General features: G+C 41.9%; 1 protein-coding gene across 1 annotated transcript; it reads left to right on the forward strand.

Annotated features, from left to right (window-relative positions):
* Window positions 1-225: 225 nt before the first annotated feature.
* Window positions 226-20657, forward strand: dcst2 (DC-STAMP domain containing 2). Its single transcript, XM_014159771.3, has 16 exons — window positions 226-254; window positions 357-628; window positions 2387-2557; window positions 2795-2896; window positions 3032-3226; window positions 5558-5623; window positions 5805-6018; window positions 6265-6422; window positions 6673-6837; window positions 7381-7548; window positions 14336-14436; window positions 17598-17728; window positions 17934-18061; window positions 19011-19104; window positions 19379-19609; window positions 19730-20657. The coding sequence occupies exons 1-16, from the start codon at window positions 226-228 to the stop codon at window positions 20001-20003; spliced, it is 2499 nt and encodes an 832-aa protein (XP_014015246.3). The 3' UTR covers window positions 20004-20657.
* Window positions 20658-20721: the final 64 nt, after the last annotated feature.

Below are 20721 nucleotides of genomic sequence, written 5' to 3' on the forward strand. Positions count from 1 at the left end.
TTTGCATCCACTTGTTTAGAACATGCTGGAAGAGGGAATAATTCCAGAAGAGGGAAGAAGAACTCCATCTTGGTGACCTCATAATGCAACTTAGTTCTGTGGAGACCTGCAACAATAACGATTCTCTAGTGACAGTTAGAAATAAGAAAACAAATCTTATGTCTATGGGGACAGCATAGCATACATGGTCTTTTTCAAAGGTTCGTGCAAAGTGGCCAAGCCGCGATGGAGTGTTTGAGGGGGGTCCTCAAGCGGTAAGGAAAAAAATTGTCAAATTGACATTATTGAGATGCATAGGCTTACTACATAATGTTGTCATTGGTGAGTTTAGCCTAAATATCTAACCTTTTTGACAGGGTTCCCAGATTCCCAAGGCGACGCCCACGAAGCAAGACCAAACCTTTCCGTGATCCTCGTCTCCGTGGGCTTGTGCGGAGTTTGGGCGGGTTTTTGTTTGGCCTATTCCTTGCCTCTGTGTACGGAATGACTGCACTTTTCGTACAGAACCAAGGACTGTGGTATTGTGTGTATACCACGATTGCCATAGCTTTCCTCACAGCATTTGGTATGGGCCTCTCCATCCGTGTGCGAGCGAATGTTATGCTAATGATGCCAATGCTGTGTTCAAGTGAGTACCCTATATATGAAGATTGTTTTAACCATACCATAACAAAAATGGTATATGTGCTGGGTGTTGAAATGTATCCAGATACCCAGTCAAATCAACACTGGCAATATTTAGACAGGTAGCCCAATTCTGATCTTTTTTTCCCCCACTAATTGGTATTTTTAACAATCAGATTAGCTCTGAAAAAGATCTGCTGTGATTTCTGAAAATACCAATTAGTGTGAAAAAATATCAGAATTGGGCAGCCTTTCAAACAGAGAGAGACTGAAACGGGATTGCTGCAAACTGGATATATTGTTTCCCAGGCTGGTGTAGGCACTTACAGTAGAAGGGAAAGACCGCCATTTTGTACGAAACAGGTGGAGGTGGGTCCTCGTCATAGCCTACCTGCAAACAAATGATTAATTCAAACGGACCAATAAGCTCAGTTTCAAAATCACATGGTTACCATGGTGTTATGATACTGATGACTTGTCTTCCACAGATTGTTTGTTTACATTTCTTCCATTCTGGCTAGATGGGGTGTAGTGTCGGGGACAACAATTGTTGACAACTAGCATTGTAGCTAAGCCTAACCCTTATCCTTTTCCTAACCTGTTACATTAATTCACCTAACCTGCCACGTTAGTTATCATAACCTGCTATGTAAACATACCATATGTGGCGACAAATCATCAGTATTACCACACATGGAATTAACCTTCGTTTGGTTGTAGTCCGCCAGAATACCCCACAGAAGAAGAACATAAGAGGCACAGGCACCTCCAACCTGTTTACATTTTCCCCGCTTTGAAAATAAAAAATTACTAAAAATAAAGCACTATGTAGGCTATCTTTCATAGAGGAATCGTGAGCAGCTGGCGACGTCTCCACGTTTCCTAGTAGCTCACCCACTAGCTCAATCTCTTTAGGACAGTCAGTTTGGAGATGCCAGAAGGGCTGGTCCATATGCTTTCTAGTGGGCCTGTCTAACTTTTTTTTGTGCAAAATTATCATGATCTGGCTTATAATGAGAGTCTCAAGTGAAAAAAAATGGGCCGTTGTGGGAGCCTCGAGGGAAAAAATGGTCTAGTGTGTTAGAAATGCCAGGACCGATTTCTGGTCCCAGTCCGCCCCCGAGTTGTCAAAAGCAGTGCAGAGGTGGAAGATGTGTACGTAACTGCTGTTTAACTTGACAGGAAAATAAACTCAAGTTTTTAATCCCGGTGCTAGTGTACAGCAGCTAATTGCTGTAGGCTATGGCATGTGTTTATTCTAGAATGTTATGTATGTCCCTTATCGATGGGTGAATAAAGCTAAAGCAGCCAAGGTGATAATGGCTGGAGTCATTTTTGCTTGTTTTTGCTTAGTCAAAGAACACCACTAGACGTTCATTCAGGGGTTAAAGTTTTCCATTACTTCGACGGATTTCCATCATATGGATTCTGAGAGGTCGTTTTTGAGATCAGTGTAGATCCTCAATATCTTGAATATGGATTCAAATGGATCATTTCAAATTAATGTATTTGAATAAATTAGGGCAGATACAAATTAACAGTTGAAACAGTTATTCAATGCATTGCAATTGCCAATGTTTTATGCTATTTGTGATCCAGTTTGATGATTTCCCATGGCCAGCCATCATGATTGGTTCTTGGCCACCCCAGAAAAAAAATCTGAGAAACGCCCTGGGTGGAAGGAATGACCTACAATGCATTACTCAGTAGACCAACTTGTTCTGGGTACCACTAACGCACCTTTTTATGAATTTCCTCACAGTGAAGGGAAAGAACTTCCTCCTGTTCCTCATCTTCTCCATGTTGGTCCAGGGCCCCATGACCAACACCCTGGAAAACTTTGACCGTGCAGCGGACAGCGTGGTGTGTGGGGCCGAACTTGCCATGAACCAGACCCAGCAGCTGATGGAGCGAGCGGCTACACCTCTTCTCTGTGAGTCCAGCTGTTCCATAAAATCACACAACACAGCTGTAATTACACTCATTATACATGTTGTCTCAAATAGTTCACACTAGCTTTGTTTTCTCCATGGTCACTGAACTGGAAGGACATTGCTGGTATAGACAATATGGTGGATGACTCCTTTTACAATACAATTTCTACACAATCTATCTGAGTGCTCTGCAATGTCACACACCCGTATACGCTCCTAATGTCCACTTGTTTCAGCTGTGCTGGGCAAGATAAAAGAGATCACCAAAAATGTCCACTCCGTGGCTGGGCGGGTACAGAACTTAATCAAGGCCCTGACTGAGTCTGTCCGCCATGTAGGTATGTCTGTGGGCCATGCTTATTCTAGCGCTGTCATTACTTGAAGACATTGTTAGTACAGTTACTGTATCTAACAATTTAACTCTCCAAATGAAGCCTTCCATTGATTTCTGTGCCCTCTACCTCCTGTTACAGCTCGTTCCCTGAGAAACGTGTTACACTATCTGGTCGGCATTGGCGAGGTGTGTAATGACAAACTGGGCACCCCCTATAAGAAGTGTAACAAGCTGTTTGATGATGCCCGTGATGACTGCATGGAGCTCCTGTCTGTGTTCAACTTCCTTTGTCACATTGTGGATGGGTTCCGCCCCCTCTGTGGTCTCGCTCGAGGTTGGTTGACATGTTGTTCCATCATACAGTAGAATCACTATCCTCACTCACCCTTACTTCCGTCAGCTGTCAGTAGTAGAGGAAGGGTAGCTGTTTGTCATAGTGTCAGAGGGATAAATTATTGTCCACAAAGAAGCAGGAACAAATCGCAAGAGTAGGAACCTGAGAGGCTTTTGCACATATACAGCTGTATCAATAAGCAAAGGAAATGTGAAAATGACATCAATCACTGTGGAAGGTGTCTGTTTAAAAATAAGAAAATCTATAGTAGTGTTATAATTAGGTTGTCATATCTGTATTGTCATTGTCGCAGTCTTAGCTCAATGTTTCTCTTAAAGAGCCATTTTGATGAACAACTTTGTTAGGGCCTTGCCTCCTAACCATTACATATTTTATCTGAGATGTTTGTTCTCTGTTTTTAAGTCATTCCCAGCTAGCAAATTTGGTTCCTTAGCAGTTTTGAGAAAGTACGTTTTTGGTTTCCCATTGGTTGTGGGAACAAAGCCATAAGTTTCCTTACCGTTAAGGCTTTTCTAAAAGTTCTGGGAACATACATTTTCAGGTTGCAGGGAGGTTCTGAGATAGTTTTCCTATGGTTTCCTGAACGTTTTCCAGGGAGGTTTTATTAAAGAATGGAAATGATAGGTTATTTTAAGGTAATTAAATAACGTTCTGAGAACATGTTTCAATAAGACTTTTAAAACACTGCTAGCTTAGGTTTACTGTTTTGAACTCCAAGCATAGATAGGACACATGGAAATTAATTTGCTTAGGCATTAATCATGCAAGCACATTTGTTTTTTATTGTGTCATGGTGTCAGTGAGATTCAAACCTATGATCTTCTGCTCTCTATCCATGGAATTAGTCCACTGCGCCACGAGGTTTGAACTAGCATGCCAGGTTTTTTAACTAATACAAAGCCGTTAATTTTTGTCAATTCAAACAGACCCTATTTCAAAGGAAACAGGCACTCATTAAGATCAGGTGTGGCCAACACACCTGAAAACACTGAACAAGATAGAGGATAGAGAGAGTTTTGTTGATGCTGAGAATGGAATGTTTATGTTCTTTAAACGTTAATGTTTTCCTGTAGTTTTTATGGAAAGTTTTCATAATGTTCTTAATGTTTAAATAGAACCATAAGGAAACCTGCAAAAAACGTTACGCTGAAGTACTGGAATTCCCATAGAAGAACTTTGTTTCCTAACATTCTCTGAACATTCTGAGAAAATTCCTTTAAATAGAACCATGAGGAAACCTGCAGAAAACATTATGCTGAAGTTCTTGAATTCACATAGAAGAACGTTGTTTCTTAATGTTCTCTGAACATTCGGGGAACATGACTTTAAATAGAACCATGAGGAAACCTGTAGAAAACCTTATGCTGAAATTACCACAGAAGAACATTGTTTCTTAACGTTCTCTGAACAATTTGAGAACATTACTTTAAGTAGAACCATGAAACCTATAGGAAATGTTATGGGAAGGTTGTATGCAAAATAACCATAGGATAACCACGCTCTCACCAAGCTCTAAGCAACATATGGTTCTCAGAACATTATGTGCTAGCTGGGTTGTCAGTGGTTTAAAATCTTTTGAAATTCAGTTAAAATGTTACCTTTTTTTGCACCCAAGCCTGTTTTTTTTCCCGATTTCAGTGAAAAAGTGCTGACTATAAATATGTAAGCTCATGGAAAAATAGATCACCCATTGTTGTGAGGTTGACATCAGTGTAGAGGTACAGCACAGCCCTCCTCTCTAGCAGCTCTGCGGTGCTCTGTGTTATTCTTTAGCCTAGGAGGGCAGGGTAACTTAGGGGCCAAGGCCTTGTTAAAACCCTCCAGCCCCACGCCGCTCTCAGGTTTCCTCTCACATTTCCCAGGAGGAGCGCAGCCGTGAGTCACCCTCCATCCCTCTGCCTCCCATGTTTTCTTTTCAAATGAATTATTGTTTCATATCCACCACTTATCTCGGGCTAGCCAGGCATTGGAGACTTTTTAATCCAAACATGACCGAGGGCCAGAGACAGGAGGAAGAGAAAGAAAAGATAAAACACACTTCCGGCCCTTGGGAGATCTAGAATGCTGCTCTCAGCATAAAGTGAATGGTGGCATTTCACTTTCTAAACTATGGGTCATAAATCCTATATAATGCTGTCTTATAAACCTGACATGACACTTGGGTTTACTTTTAATGACCGTTCACAATGGTTTTATGAGACAATGAATAGAGCCTGTGATGCAGAGATGCATTTGTCACGTAAATTAGCTAGAGGTTATGTCATTGTAGGTATGAGGACAGTAATTCTCAATACATTCCTCTCATTTCAGTTGGTCAGCTGTTTTGCATCATCCCTTCTTACATTGTTGGCCACATGAAGACAAAGATTGCTGCCCGTAAGTGAAGTGCAGAGGTACAAAAACCTTGCCCTCATAATAGTTTCTACTACTTCTCTATTCAAAGGTAGAACATTCTTTAATACCATCATTCTACTGTAACTCCTTTTTGATGGCCATTCTAAACAGTCACAAATGCACAGTGGCACATTCTGGTGCGTGTCTTTTTGCTCTCTTCTAGCAACCATAGCAGCTTTCGAGAAGATGAAGAAGGAGTTTGAGTTCAACATATCGGCCTCTATGCACTTTGACACGAATGTGAACAGCAGTCAGTCGCTGCAGCAGGTGTCACAGGATATGATGGAGGAAGTGTCGGTGGAGCTGGGACGTTTCCAGGAAGTGATGGGGCTAATAGCCTACATAGGCCTCTTCCTTCTGCTGCTAATGTACCTACAGTGAGTCTATATTCATTCACATGGGCCATGCAAACAAGGTTTGACAAGAAAGGTATACTCTATACCAGGGGTTCCCCCCTCCGGTCCTGGGGCCCCCTCAGCTATATAGTGCAAAAAACAAAACGTGCACGGGGGGGGGGGGGGGGGGGGGGCAGGACCGATTTTGGGAAACCCTGCTCTATACTGTGTGTGTGTGTGCGCGTGTGTGTCTGTGTTGGGTGTGCTCTTTGTATGTGTGTTTTAAAGGGCTGTCCTGTACAAACACAAGTACCTGCACCAGGATTACTTTGACAACACTTACATCACAGAGCAGTTTGAGGAGCTCGACCAGAGATTGGCTAGTGAGGGAAAACCTCCTGTCCTACCGCTCAGCCAGAGAGAGGCCCGCACCTACATCAGACCATGTGAGTGGAGCAGGAAGAGAGGGAATGCACAGAAAAGAGGAGAAGAAAAGATAAATGGATTGTAGGGAGGAAGCAGTGTGGGTGTTGAGAGAAAAGGTACAAAGCAAAAGGATATAGAGAAGTTAGAAAATGAGAGAGAACAACAAAAATGTCTCGAAAGGTGAAAGAGAAAGTCAGTGTAACATTGATGTCATGGCAGTGAAAACACCCACCTAACCTCCCCTACCCCACACCCATCTCTGTCCTCTAGTCTCAGTGTACCTGACGGCCAGGGAGCGGCAGACGGCTGCCCTCAGCGCAGTGTCCATTCTCAGGCACATAGCCATGGGATGCCTGGTGGTGGCGCTGGACCTGGTGGTCTTCTGGATGTTTGACCTGGTGCACCACCAAGCCCAGGGGGACATCGTGGCCAGAGGTGAGACAGTCCGGCTACAGGGAAATAAATAGATGATGTTCAGTTCAGTTCAAGGTTATTTACTGTAATAAATACATTGGAAATCTTACTAGCCACCCCACCCATCAGTGCACTCACAGGTGCATGGTTAAAAACAGAAATAGATGAGAGGTATAATGTCTGCATTTGTTATTGCTTCCAAAAATGATATTTACCTGAATGAAACCAGAAACACTGCAAACAAACCAAGTCTCAAGCTATTTTATTTGTACACATTTTGTTGGGGCTGATATTTTGGACTTAGTTTTTCTTAGACATAATGAACAGTTTATTTAATGAGAGAAAGTGTTTGTTTGGTGTGATGAGTAACCTTGCCTGAAACCTGAGACTTGTCCTGAACATCACTTTACTCCATTCTATTCAGTACAATCAAGGAATTAAACTGGACATCAGTTTCCAATTAAATACTATAGTACAGATTATTCTAATGAAATTGTATATCAAACCATATTTGGAACAAACAACATCATCCAATACATTGTTCTCTCTTTGTGCTCTCTCTAGCACCCATCGTAGTGGCGGTGGAAGTAAATGGCACAGGCTATGCCTCGGACATCTTCAAGGACATAGTGGCTGCCTTCGCCATTCTGCAGAAGGGCAACATCACTGTTCTCAGCAAGAAGTGTCTGATGGAGCCTTCAGAGCCAGACCACTCAGGATACATGCTCATAGGTAACACCTAGATTAGTATTATTTAGTATTTACTAGGATCCCCAGCTGTTACAAGGCAGCATCTACTCTTCCTGGGGTCCAAACAGGAATAAAACAAAACAACAGCCTACATTATAAGTACAATAATACTTAATACAATACATTATTACTCTTATTACAAATGTACAATATAACATTTACAATACTACATTAAGTAAGGGATAGTCAACGAGGAGCTATGTGTTCTATGGAAAATGATGAACGACGTGGAAGGCGTGTTCCACCAAGCGCTAGTGGAGTGGAACTGACCGTCCATGGAGTTACATTCTTTTCCAGAGAATGCATAGAGCCATAAGTTAATTATCCCTTTTATACCATGGCTACAATTTAACACATTTGGCACTAGAAATGTGTTCATTTGTTTGTAGAAATGTGTTCAACGTCCATTAAAGTAGCTAGCAAGTTTACTAGATGGCTACAGTAGTGTCCGTGGTAACCAGACAAACAGACTTTATCTAACCAAGCCATCAGTTCTAGCTTGCTATTATGAACATCAAATTCAACAATACCAATACTGTGTTCAATTCGACTTAAGCTTTTAAAACCAGCTCAAACAAAACATATAAAAATGAACTATAGCCATTGAATTCTACAGTGCAAATATACCGAGCTCTTAAAGCCAATCAAAAAGGAATATCATGATATAATACAATATTACATTACAATGTTTGTGTGTTAGAGAGTGTGTGTGTCTTTTCACAGTCCGTGTTGTGCTGTGACGTGTTGTTTTATCTGTTGTTTTTTCATCTGATTTTACTGCTCGCTTGAGTTACTTGATGTAGAAGAGAGTTCCATGTAGTAATGGCTCTATGTAGTACTGTGCGTTTCCCAGAGTCTGTTCTGGACTTGGGGACTGTGAAGAGACCCTTGGTGGCATGTCCTGTGGGATATGTATGGGTGTCTGAGCTGTGTGTTAGCTGTTTGAACAGACGGTTCGGTGCTTTCAACACATCAATACCTCTAACAAAGACAAGTAGTGATGCAGTCAATCTATCCTCTACTTTGAGCCAGGAGAGATTGACATAAATGTTATTGATATTAGCACTCTGTGTACATTTAAGGGCCAGTCGTGCTGTTCCATTTTGAGACAACTGTAATTTGCCTATGTCCTTCTTGACCATATGACTGGGCAGTAGTCCAGGTGTGATAAAACTAGGGCCTGTAGGACTTGTTTTGTTGATAATGATGTCCGAAATCAGAGCAGCGCTTTATCAGACATCTCCCCATCTAAGTTACCGTTGCATCAATATGTTTTGACCATTTCAGTTTACAATCTAGGGTTAGACCAAGCAGTTTAGTATCCTCAACTTGCTCAATTGTTCAGTCAAAAATGTAGATTAGGTTTAGGGTTTAGTGCAGGGGTTCCCAAACCTGAAAATTCTGGTGACCCCACCCCATGTGAAAAAATGTATACACTTTACAGCCAATGTTTACTTTTGGGGGGGGGGCTAAGGCAGTGAAATGAAAAACATTTTAACAGTTTTTCTGATTGTCTTCTCAACATCACATATTTTGAATGTAGAGCAGTCAATTGCAAATTAGTCTGACATAATGTCCCTTACCTCACCACCACTAATGAGATGGGTGTGCTTGATTCATGTTGCATCGGAGCTTCTCAAAGTCAGGGGGCGTGGTCGACCTGGATCGATATTTGGTTTTAATGCAGAAGAGAGCACTGAATCCAGCTTCACACAGATATAAACTGGCGAAGGGTAGCCTACCATGAGTTTTATAGTGCTTTCAAGACAACTGGGAACTCTGAAAAATACAAGTTCAAATCATGACGACAGTGATCTTTAGGACAGAAAGTCAGGTCTAGAAAGAGGCCTGAGTTCCTGAGTTGGAATTCCGAGTTGGATGACCGTTCAAAACTATTTTTCCCAGTCTGAGCTAATTTCTTTCCGAGTTCCCAGTTGCCTTGAGCGCACGGAAGTCGGAGATTTCTGAGTTCCCAGTTGTTTTGAACGCGGCATTAATGCTCAGAGGGAGACAGCAGGGTATTGCCTTTGAGTCAAGAACCAAAACTCCTCTGTAGTGACCCGTGAATGCATTGTCTGCAGTATTCAGCCACATGACAGCTATGTCAGCTGTTCAATTTCACTTACCGGCATGTCAACTGAGCCAGGATCACATTCAAATGGATTGGGAAGTAGGTCCGTCCCAAAATGCTCATCCAAGTGTTGGAGGTGAGCAGTAATCACTTGTGTGGGACACTTACTGATGATGCTGTTATTTGTTATTTTCTTTTCATTACACAGAAAGTTAACCAAGTCTGGTTTTTTTCTTTTTATATCCATTGTGAATGACAACAGTTCCTCTCTCAATGCACATTTTTTCCCCCAACACTCCCCCTTGATAACCACCAAGACTCGATGTGAAACATTGCTATGCTCTGATCACATATCTCCACATAGTTATGCGAACACGCGTGGGCTCAGTGGATGTGGTTTGATGTAGTTAACCATTGAAGTTACCTGCTGCAGTATATCTCGAGTTCTATGCTCAGCTGTTTTGCCGCCAGTTGCTCTCGGTGTATCATACAATGCGTCCATATTGCAGAGGGAGACACATTCATAACTAGAGTGCAGAGGCCTGCCCGCTGTCCCGTGATAGATGGAGCTATATCTGTGCAAAAGTCCACTATTCGATCCCGTATGGAATCTGTTCGTCGTCAATATAGCCATGCAGCACACTCAACATCCCATATGTCGTTTCATACTTAGGAATCGTGAGACAGAACAATATGTCCTTGTAAATAGCATCCCCCGAAAAGGAATAGCAAACAAAAGTAAATGCATAGGTATCTCGGCCCTAACAGCTGACGTCCATTTGGAGAGGATAAGCTGGGAAGTTTTTGAGTCATTCAGTCAGAGTTTCCTCTTGATTGCTAGCAATAGCATAAATTCTTTGTTTAACAGTGTTATCTGACAAAGGTATTGAAATGAGTTTCTGTGCCTCTGCCTCCCAACACATTGTTTTCACCATATCAATTGCAGCTGGTAATATCAAAGTCTCTCCTAGCCATTCACCGTGGGAATGATTCAAGTGCAATGGTCAAGTGCGGCCTTTTCCCATGATCTAAGAGCGCTCTCTGGTTACATTTTATTTTTTAGATTAAAATAATTTATATATAAGGGTATATATTTACATTTTGAGGGGATTTTGGAAATTCTCCCGCAACCCCATTTTCATATCAGGCGACCCCTAGTTTGGGAACCACTGGTTTGGCTAATGATTTGTTCCAAGTACAATGCTTTTAGGTTTTGATATATTTAGGACTAGCTTATTACTAGCCACCAATTCTAAAACTGACTTCAGATCTTTATGTGTTGCAGTGATTTCACTTGCTGTGGTAGTTGACGTGTATAATGTTGAGTCAACAGCATACATGGATGCACTGACTTTATTTTTATTTATTTATTTATTTCACCTTCATTTAACCAGGTAGGCTAGTTGAGAACAAGTTCTCATTTACAATTGCGACCTGGCCAAGATAAAGCAAAGCAGTTTGACAACATACAACAACACAGAGTTACACATGGAGTAAAACAAATATACAGTCAATAATACAGTAGAAAAATAAGTCTATATACAATGTGAGCAAATGAGGTGAGATAAGGGAGGTAAAGGCAAAAAAGGCCATGGTGGCAAAGTAAATACAATATAGCAAGTAAAACACTGGAATGGTAGATTTGTAGTAGAAGAAAGTGCAAAGTAGAAATAGAGATAATGGGGTGCAAAGGAGCAAAATAAATAAAATAAATAAATACAGTAGGGGAAGAGGTAGTTGTTTGGGCTAAATTATAGATGGGCTCTGACAGCTGGTGCTTAAAGCTAGTGAGGGAGATGTGTTTCCAGTTTCAGAGATTTTTGTAGTTCATTCCAGTCATTGGCAGCAGAGAACTGGAAAGAGAGATGGCCAAAGGAGGAATTGGCTTTGGGGGTGACCAGAGAGATATACCTGCTGGAGCGCGTGCTACAGGTGGGTGCTGCTATGGTGACCAGTGAGCAGAGATAAGGGGGGACTTTACCTAGCAGGGTCTTGTAGATGACCTGGAGCCAGTGGGTTTGGCGACGATTATGAAGCGAAGGCCAGCCAACGAGAGCGTACAGGTCGCAGTGGTGGGTAGTATATGGGGCTTTGGTGACAAAACGGATGGCACTGTGATAGACTGCATCCAGTTTGTTTAGTAGGGTATTGGAGGCTATTTTGTAAATGACATCGCCGAAGTCGAGGATCGGTAGGATGGTCAGTTAGGTCATTAGTAAAAATATATTAGTCATTAGTAAAAATATATTAGGTCATTAGTAAAAAGCTAAAAAAGTAAGGGGCCAACACAGCTACCTTGAGGTATGCCTAAATCTACTTGGTATTCAACCAGCTGTTTTCAACTCTCTAGAGACAGCAGGAGAGTTAGAGATACTCTGAATGATCTGCTATGAAAAGCCAACTGACATTTACTACCGAGGTGCTGAGCTGTTGCACCCTCGACAACCACTGTGATTATTATTATTATTTGACCCTGCTGGTCATCTATGAACATTTGAACATCTTGGCCATGTGCTGTTATAATCTCCACCCGGCACAGCCAGAAGACGACTGGCCACTCCTCATAGCCTGGTTCCTCTCTTGGTTTCTTCCTAGGTTCTGGCCTTTCTAAGGAGTTTTTCCTAGCCACCGTGCTTCTACACCTGCATTGCTTGCTGTTTGGGGTTTTAGGCTGGGTTTCTGTACAGCACTTTGTGACATCAGCTGATGTAAGAAGGGCTTTATAAATGCATTTTATTGATTGATTAGTTTAAGTTAGAGAAGCATCCATTAAAGAACACCCTCTGTGTTCTGTTAGATATGTAACTCTCAATCCACAATATGGCAGAGGATGTAAACCCATAAAACACGTGTTTTTGCAGCAGACTATGATTGATAATGTCAAAAGCTGCACTGAAGTCTAACAAAACAGCTCCCACAATCTTCTTATTATCAATTTCTTTCAGCCAATCATCAGCCATTTGTGTGTGCCGTACATGTTGAGTGCCCTTCTCTATAAGCGTGCTGAAAGTTAGTTGTTAATTTGTTTACTGTGAAAAAGCATTGTATCTGGTTAAACACATTTTTTTCCCCAAAGGTTTACTAAGGGTTAGTAGCAGGATTGGTTGGCTGTTTGAATCAGTAAAGGGTGCTTTGCTTTTCTTGGGTAGTGAAATTACTTTAGCTTCCCTCCAGGTCTGAGTACACACACTTCCCTGTAGGCTTAGATTGAAGAGATGGCAAATAGGAGTGGCAATATAGTCCACAACCATTTTACTGAGTTACAGTTCATATAAGTAAATCAGTCAATTGAAATAAATGTATCAGCCCCTAATCAATGGATTTCACATGACTGGGCAGGGGTGCAGCTATGGGTGGGCCTGGGAGGGCATAGGCCCACCTACTTGGGAGCCAGGCCCACCCACTGGGGATCCAGGCCCAGCCAATCAAAATGTGTTTTTCCCCACAAAAGGGCTTTACAGGCAGAAATACTCCTCAGTATCATCAGCTGCCCGGGTGACTGATCTCAGAAAATCCCGCAGGTGCAAAAGCCGGATGTGGAGGTCGTGGACTGGCGCGGTTACACGTGGTTTGCGGTTGTGAGGCCGGTTGGATGTACTGCCAAATTCTCTAAAATGATGTTGGAGGCAGTTTATGGTAGAGAAATTAACATTCAATTATCTGTCATCAGCTCTGGGGGACATTCCTGCAGTCAGCATTTCAATTGTATGCTCCCTCAAAACTTGAGACATCTATGGCATTGTGTTGTGTGACAAAACTGCACATCTTAGAGTGGCCTTTTATTGTGCCCAGCACAAGATGCACCTGTGTAATGATCATGCTGTTTAATCAGCTTCTTGATATGCCACACCTGTCAGGTGGATGGATTATCTTGGCAAAGAAGAAATGCTCACTAACAGGGATGTAAACAAATGTGTGCATAAAATGTGAGAGAAATAAGCTTTTTGTGCATATGGAAAATATCTGGGATCTTTTATTTCAGCTCATGAAACATGGCACAAACACTTTACATGTTGCGTTTATATTTTTGTTCAGTAATTATATTTTTTGGGGACTTTTAACCTTAAAATATCTGGTAGAACTTGCTCCTAACATTAACTGCCAAAATAATGGAAATGCTTGAGTAAATGGGGGATACAAAGTATATTGAAAGCAGATGCGTAAGCAATTAATGTTAAGCAATTAACATCCCATCATGCTTAGGGTCATGTATAAAATTATTTTGGCCATTATTTTTGCTACCATGGCTATGCTCCCATAGGATGACAATGCTCCCATCCACAGGGCGATAGTGGTCACAAGATCTCAACCCAATTGAACACTTATGGAAGCGATTCTGGAGCGGTGCCTGAGAATGCGTTTTCTATTATCAACAAAACACCAAATGATGGAATTTCTTGTTGAAGAATGGTGTCTCATCCCTCCGATAGAGCTCCAGACACAACAATCTATGCCAAGGTGCATTGAAGCTGTTCTGGCTCGTGGTGGCCCGACTCCCTATTAAGAGGCTTTATATTGGTGTTTCCTTTATTTTGGCAGTTATCTATATCTAGCCCTTGGCCTAGGGATATGGAGTAAATTCTACAGGGTCTCTGTAATGGACAATTGTTGTGAAAGGAAATATATATTTTTTGCTAAAAGACACTGACACCCAGTGGCCAAAATAACCTTTTCACTTTGCTTCCTCTCTTATCACAGGATTCCTCTATGGACTCTCCTTGTTCATTGTGTTCGCTGGAAGCTACGTCAAGCGGTTAAGGAGGCTGGTGTGTGCCAGGTACCACCCGAAACGAGAACAGGTACGTTATTACTCAGTCACACCTCTCTCCTTATCTGTCCACTCCCAAACCCACTCCTCTAGTCCTTACCACTTCTGTGTTTGCTGATCTGAAGGAACCAGGTAGGTGTAGTAATAGATGGATACCTATCCAGTGCTTAGCTGTTGCTTCCATCTATCCATTTCCTTTAGATCTGCAAACACTGATGAGTTAGGGGCTGTCAGTTACATAAAACCTACACTGAAATAAAATGATCCACAGATAGATTTGTTCACAATAGCCACTTCAGGTTGTGGTGTTGGGCAGGCACAATAGAACTTGTTCTGCAGTAGTCTGCTGGTCTGGGAGTCTAAGAAGAATGTGAACCATGCATAGAATTGAAACAATTTCAAGACTTCAGTGGAACAGGCAGGTCAGCACTGCACTGCAATACAGATGTGCTTATCTTGATTTCAGGACAAAAGAACAGACAGAAATTGAATGCTGGTCTTATATAGTGGCGGTCTTTGTCATTGTTTATATACTAGTCGTGGCACAGTTAGCATCACACTCAACTATGATATATTACAAACTGGTGTGACAGGGAAGGTGTTGCATCATTCTAATGGCAGTGTTCATACACTTTGCCAGCAGCTTCAGGTTTAGTGTCACTACATTTTATACTAGACTGTTGGATCAGATGGAATTCAAACCATGTACAGAATGTTGAGCATCGACACCGGGTCTGTGTAACGTAACTTAGTCTATGTGCACACAACTCGATGTACAGGTAACTGCCAAAATAAAAGAAACACCAACATAAAGTGTCTTAATAGGGCGCGGGGCCACCAGAAGAACAGCTTCAATGCACCTTGGCATAGATTCTACAAGTGTCTGGAACTCTATTTATCTTTTGGAGGGATGCGACACCATTCTTCCATGAGAAATTCCATAGTTTTGGGTTTTGTTAAAACTTCTTAGCGACAGGGTCTAGTTTCCTGAACTTCTGCCTGACTGGCGTGCCCAAAGTAAACTGCCTGTTACTCAGGCCCAGAAGCCAGGATATACATATAATTGGTAGCATTGGATAGAAAACACTTTGATGTTTCAAAAACTGTTAGAATAATGTCTGAGACTATAACAGAATTGATATGGCAGGCAAAAATCCGAAGGAAAAGCAACCAGAATTTTATTTACGTCCCAGGCTCTTACAATGGAAGCTATGGGTCCTATGTAATTCCGGCTCTCAGATTGCAATTCTTATGGCTTCCAGTAGATGTCAACAGTCTTTATTCAAGGTTTCAGGCTTGTTTTTTTTTAAACTTGGAGTTTTGGTGAAGAGAGCACCGGAACAATATCAGTCTTTTGGCGCACGAGGAAGAGCGTTTATTCATTTTACTTTCCGTATGAAATATTATAGTTTATTTACATTTTAGAGCACCTGAGGATTAAATAGAAATGTCGCTTGATTTGTTTGGACGAAGTTTAGCGGTAGCTTTTTGGACTCCTTTGTCTGCATGTTGAACGAGTGGATTACTGAAATTGACGGCGCCAACTAAACAGACTTTTTGGGATATAAAGAATTTTATCTAACAAAACGACCATTCGTGTTGTAGCTGGGACCCTTGGGATTGCAAACAGAGAAGATCTTCAAAAGTAAGTGATTTATTTAATTGTTATTTGTGATTTTATGAAGCCTGTGCTGGTTGAAAAATATGTTGATGTGGGGAGCCATCCTCAGACAATCACATTGTATTCTTTCGCTGTAAAGCCTATTGTAAATCGGACAACGCAGTTAGATTAACAAGAATTTAGGCTTTTAAATGATATAAGATACTTGTATGTTCATGAATGTTTAATATTACGATTATTTATTTGAATTGCACACCCTCCAATTTCTCCGGATGTTGTCGACTGGTGTGCCACCAGAGGAATGCCTATCCCTAAGATTAATGGTGGTAGAAAACGCTGTTTTAAGCCTCGTTCACATTACCCATAAGCACTCCGTTACGTTGCACCAGATGTCATGCGTTTCAATGGAGACGTCCAAAACGGAGTGCAAATGCAATGCCCCCTTGCGGTCAAATTTTGCGTCATCTTCAGTCCAGCCAGAGTCCGTCGAAGAACAGGAAGTTGGCAGACCACAGAAGATAATATGTTGTTTTCGGTAATGGCTTTTTGGGATAGCTAGCAAATTCCTATAAGTGAATACTATTTTAATAGTAATGTTAAATAATACACATAGGCTGTTAAGCTAATTCTACTATATGACTGTTGCCTCCTTTTTAAGTTCATTGTGATGGTAATAACGTTTGTTTTTGATGATAATTATTAGGTGGAGGTCGCTAGCTACAATGGTATCGTCAACCTAGCCCTAGCTTTTAGCTAGCTGTTCTGCAGTGCAATCTAACTTGACTTGCTATAAAGTTATAGAAACAAGTTGAGGAAAACGTAACTAAACAAAACATGTATAAAACAATATATTTATCCTGTCTTGAATGAAAAGGCCACATTTTGTAATCTCACTAAATAAATGCAATCTCTGACGAGAGACAGGCTCTCCTCCATCTTGCATTGCAAACACTACACTTGTCCGTTCAGTAGCGGGGCAAGACTCCGTGAAGATGACGTACGGTGTAGTGAAATACGTCACGATGTAAACAGGGCGCCGTAAACATGCGCCAATACAGAATATCCCATAAGTGTTCAATTGGATTGAGAATTGAGATCTGGTGACTGAGACACACACCCTTTAAACCCCCTATACTGCTTTGAGACCCCTCTTTCAAAGTCACTGAGAACTCTTCTTCTAGCCATGTTAGCCAAAATAATGGGCAACAGGGCATTTTTATACATGACCCTAAGCATGATGGGATGTTAATTGCTTAATTAATTCAGGAACCACACCTGTGTGGAAGCACCTGCTTCAATATACTTTGTATCCCTCATTTACTCAAGTGTTTCCTTTTATTTTGGCAATTACCTGTATTTGTCTATTGTCAGCCGATGGGTATTTATTGTCTTGCCCTGGTGACAATCTAATTTCCTCTCTGAGATTGACAAGCATGATCAGGAAATTCTATAGATTATCAACTGGGCCAGGCTGCAGATGAATTCTATTTGTCCAGCACCTTTTCCAGATCCAGACACTTTTAACATAACATAGAGCAGGTAATGGTGTTTCTCGTTCCTCTGTGGGGCAGGAGCGGGTGCAGCTCCTCCACAGGAGGATCCAGAGCCAACGTGCGTCTCTAGGTAAAGCCCTGCTGAGGTCTGTAGCCAGGAGCAGGGCAGACGGAGAGGGGACCAGATTCCTCCAGACACTCACAACCTGGTAAAATGAATGTCAATTTCACACAAATCTCCCATTCTTGAAGCCATTTCGCATTTTTCACCATATTAGTATTTTAACTAGTGCATTTTCTTTGCCCATGCAAATCCATAGTAGTCCAGGACTGTAACACATGACACATATTTGTACAGATAACTTTGACACATCACTAATGTTATTACAGCTAATGATGTGTTATTTAATCTAGCCTCCCAGGTGGGTCCTACCTGGCTGAAATTCTGGGGGTGTCCTCTGTCTCTTGCATGGCCTGTGGAAGGGGAGGGGAGGGACAGAGCGACCCCAGCATGGTCACATGCATCACCCCTCAGTGTAAAGGTACAGCAGCCGAACTCAGACCTTTAAGGTTGTCTTTGTTTGGGGATTTTTGTTTATAGGACCCCCTTGAAAAGTAGATCTGTTTCCTTTAAAAACTCTACAAGCTCATAAATGTTACCTGCCTTTCATGTACCGCTTTTCTTCGAGTGTCATAAAATCTTTCCTTTTTCCTTGTAAAATGAAATGGAGTTTGACCTTACTGTGTGTACAGTGAGGGAGTTGACTCTGTTAAACTGTTGAGTCACCCTAGAGGATAAGAAATCAGCTAACACCTTTGGTGAAGCACCACGAGGGGTGTTTCTCAAAACCCCTTTCAAAACTCTTTGAAACCGCTTAGGGATTACTTGTGTTTCAAATGTTAACCCAGATTTGCGAGCCATATTGTAACGGCCGTCGTTGAAGAGAGAAGGGGACCAAGGCGCAGCGGGTTGCGTGCTCATCATTATTTATATTAATTAAAGCGAAACCAAGACCGCCAGTTTCACAGGCTATCATAACAGCAGTGCAAAATACGACTACCCACAATGAGACAGGTGAAAACAAGCTCCCTAAGTATGACTCCCAATCAGGAACAAGGATGTACAGCTGTTCCTGATTGAGAGCCACACCAGGCCAACAAAGAAATACAAAACCTAGAAAACCCAGAAACCCAAAACAAGAACATACACCAAAAACCCCGGAACACATAAATACAATACCCCTCTACATACACATAACCCCCCGAACCATATAAAACAAATACCCTCTGCCACGTCCTGACCAAACTACCATAACCAATAACCCCTATACTGGTCAGGACGTGACACATATCTTTGATATTATTTTGTGACATAGCCCCTGGTCTTGATTTGTTTTATGTTCCCCTTGGCATCTGACATTTCTGTTCCATTCAACTGCTCCACTGTGGTTTGTTGCACTCTAACCCGTGTGCTGTTCTAACATTACACAGGGGTATACTGTAAGCAGTGCTTCCAGAGTATGGGCCAGGTGTGTGCAGTTTGCATGGGACCCCTGACCTTTCAGGAGGACTGTGAGGAAGAGCTGTGAGTCTTCCACAGGGACACATTACTCATGATGACCACCTGTTAGACTGTTAAACCAGTTAGACTCTAGCTGACCACTTAACTATCATGTTACACTTTGTTTGGTTACACTTAAGATACAGTAATATACTCACTTGCCCCAATTGCATTTTGTCACTAGAAACCACTTGTCACATAGTAACTAAACATATAACTAATGTGGAATAAAAATGAATGAATGAACTAGAATGTGCCCCTTAGTCGTACAGAATAGCAGTTGTGTGGTATGTTCCAGAGACTCCAGTGATGATGAGCAGCTGGGCCTGTGGACCGCTGCCCTGACTTCCCCCCACATCACCCACAGGGGCACCAGGAGACTGATGAAGAGGAGGATCTCCATGGCAACCCGGCGGCGGCCCTCAGAGAGCAGGGTGCAGCATGGGGCCTGCAGCAGTATAGGGCTGGTGGAAGGAGACAGTGGGGACAGTAGTGGTCATATCAGTCCCCCCAGTGACTCTGAACACAGGTAATGGAGATGTGACTCTTCATATTTATGATTATGATCACTACTGTCATTACCATCAGAATTAACATGATCTGACATTTAATTGAGCATTCATTCATTATCTCTGCCTGTCATCCCCAGTGAGCCAGATATGACTTACCAAGACTACTCAGAACAGGACCACTCTGAGCCTAGTGACGATGACTATAACCCCAACCCAACATTGTCCCTCTCGGCCATCTGTGTGAGCAGGGGGCTGGAGACCCAAGGGTGCGAGAGTGACACTTCAGACAGTGACGCCTCGTTTCACTCTGTCACCTCTGGCCGGATTGACCACTCTCAGTATGGATCCCTGAGAACGGTCACAGTCCACAGCCTTGACCACAACTCACAACCGCAACTTTCTCAGGGATGACCACCTTAACCAACCAGCTCCACTGACATTCAGAAGGAACTCATTGGGCTCGGCTCAGAACACTGCAGTCTGTGACAAAGAGGCAACAGATGCTAATAGGGATGAGCAAATTACTTTCTAAGTTATTTCAATTTCATTTGGTATTAAAAACCATGTTTTCCTTGTTATCAAAGCATTAGCCCATTTATTTTCCATATGTAAGTGCGATAGTAATAGGGGTACTTCATAGTGAACTAGTAGATGCATTTGAAGTGTTCTCCAAATCTAGAATGTAAATGAGCTTGTTTGGTTTTGGTTAAGTTCCCCTCATTTATGCCTTAGTGCCAGTGGAATGCACTGCATGAATCACCTGCACTCCAGCGCTTCATTTATAATCAAACTGATGATAACCTTAGATGCTGTAGGGTCAATGACCTTAAAGAGTTTTTTTGAAGGATGAATAGTACAAACTGATGTTGTGGATTGACCATTTTAGGACCATTTTAAGAGAATAAATACATTATTTAAGATTTACATTTTATAATGTTAGTCAAAGACTGTTTTGTGATATTCATATTTGTATGTCTCAGTGGAAAGTTGGAAACCGATAAGGACACTATGACTTTGTAAATGGGGTGGCAAACGCCCACAAAGTTGGAATTAAAAAGTACAATAAATAAGTAAACTGAATAACAACAAACACACGTCTCATGTTTCCACCCTCAGTTCGTTATACAGG

The sequence above is a fragment of the Salmo salar genome, chromosome 02, assembly GCF_965601325.2.
Source record: "Salmo salar chromosome 02, fSalSal1, whole genome shotgun sequence".
NCBI classification, from domain to species: Eukaryota; Metazoa; Chordata; class Actinopteri; order Salmoniformes; family Salmonidae; genus Salmo; species Salmo salar.

Coding starts and splice junctions, on each gene's coding strand:
- dcst2 (XM_014159771.3), top strand. CDS start 226: ATGGAGTGTTTGAGGGGGGTCCTCAAGCG. Junction 3,227..5,557: donor CCTCTGTGGTCTCGCTCGAG/GTTGGTTGACAT, acceptor CTCTCATTTCAG/TTGGTCAGCTGTTTTGCATC. Junction 6,019..6,264: donor CTGCTGCTAATGTACCTACA/GTGAGTCTATAT, acceptor TGTGTTTTAAAG/GGCTGTCCTGTACAAACACA.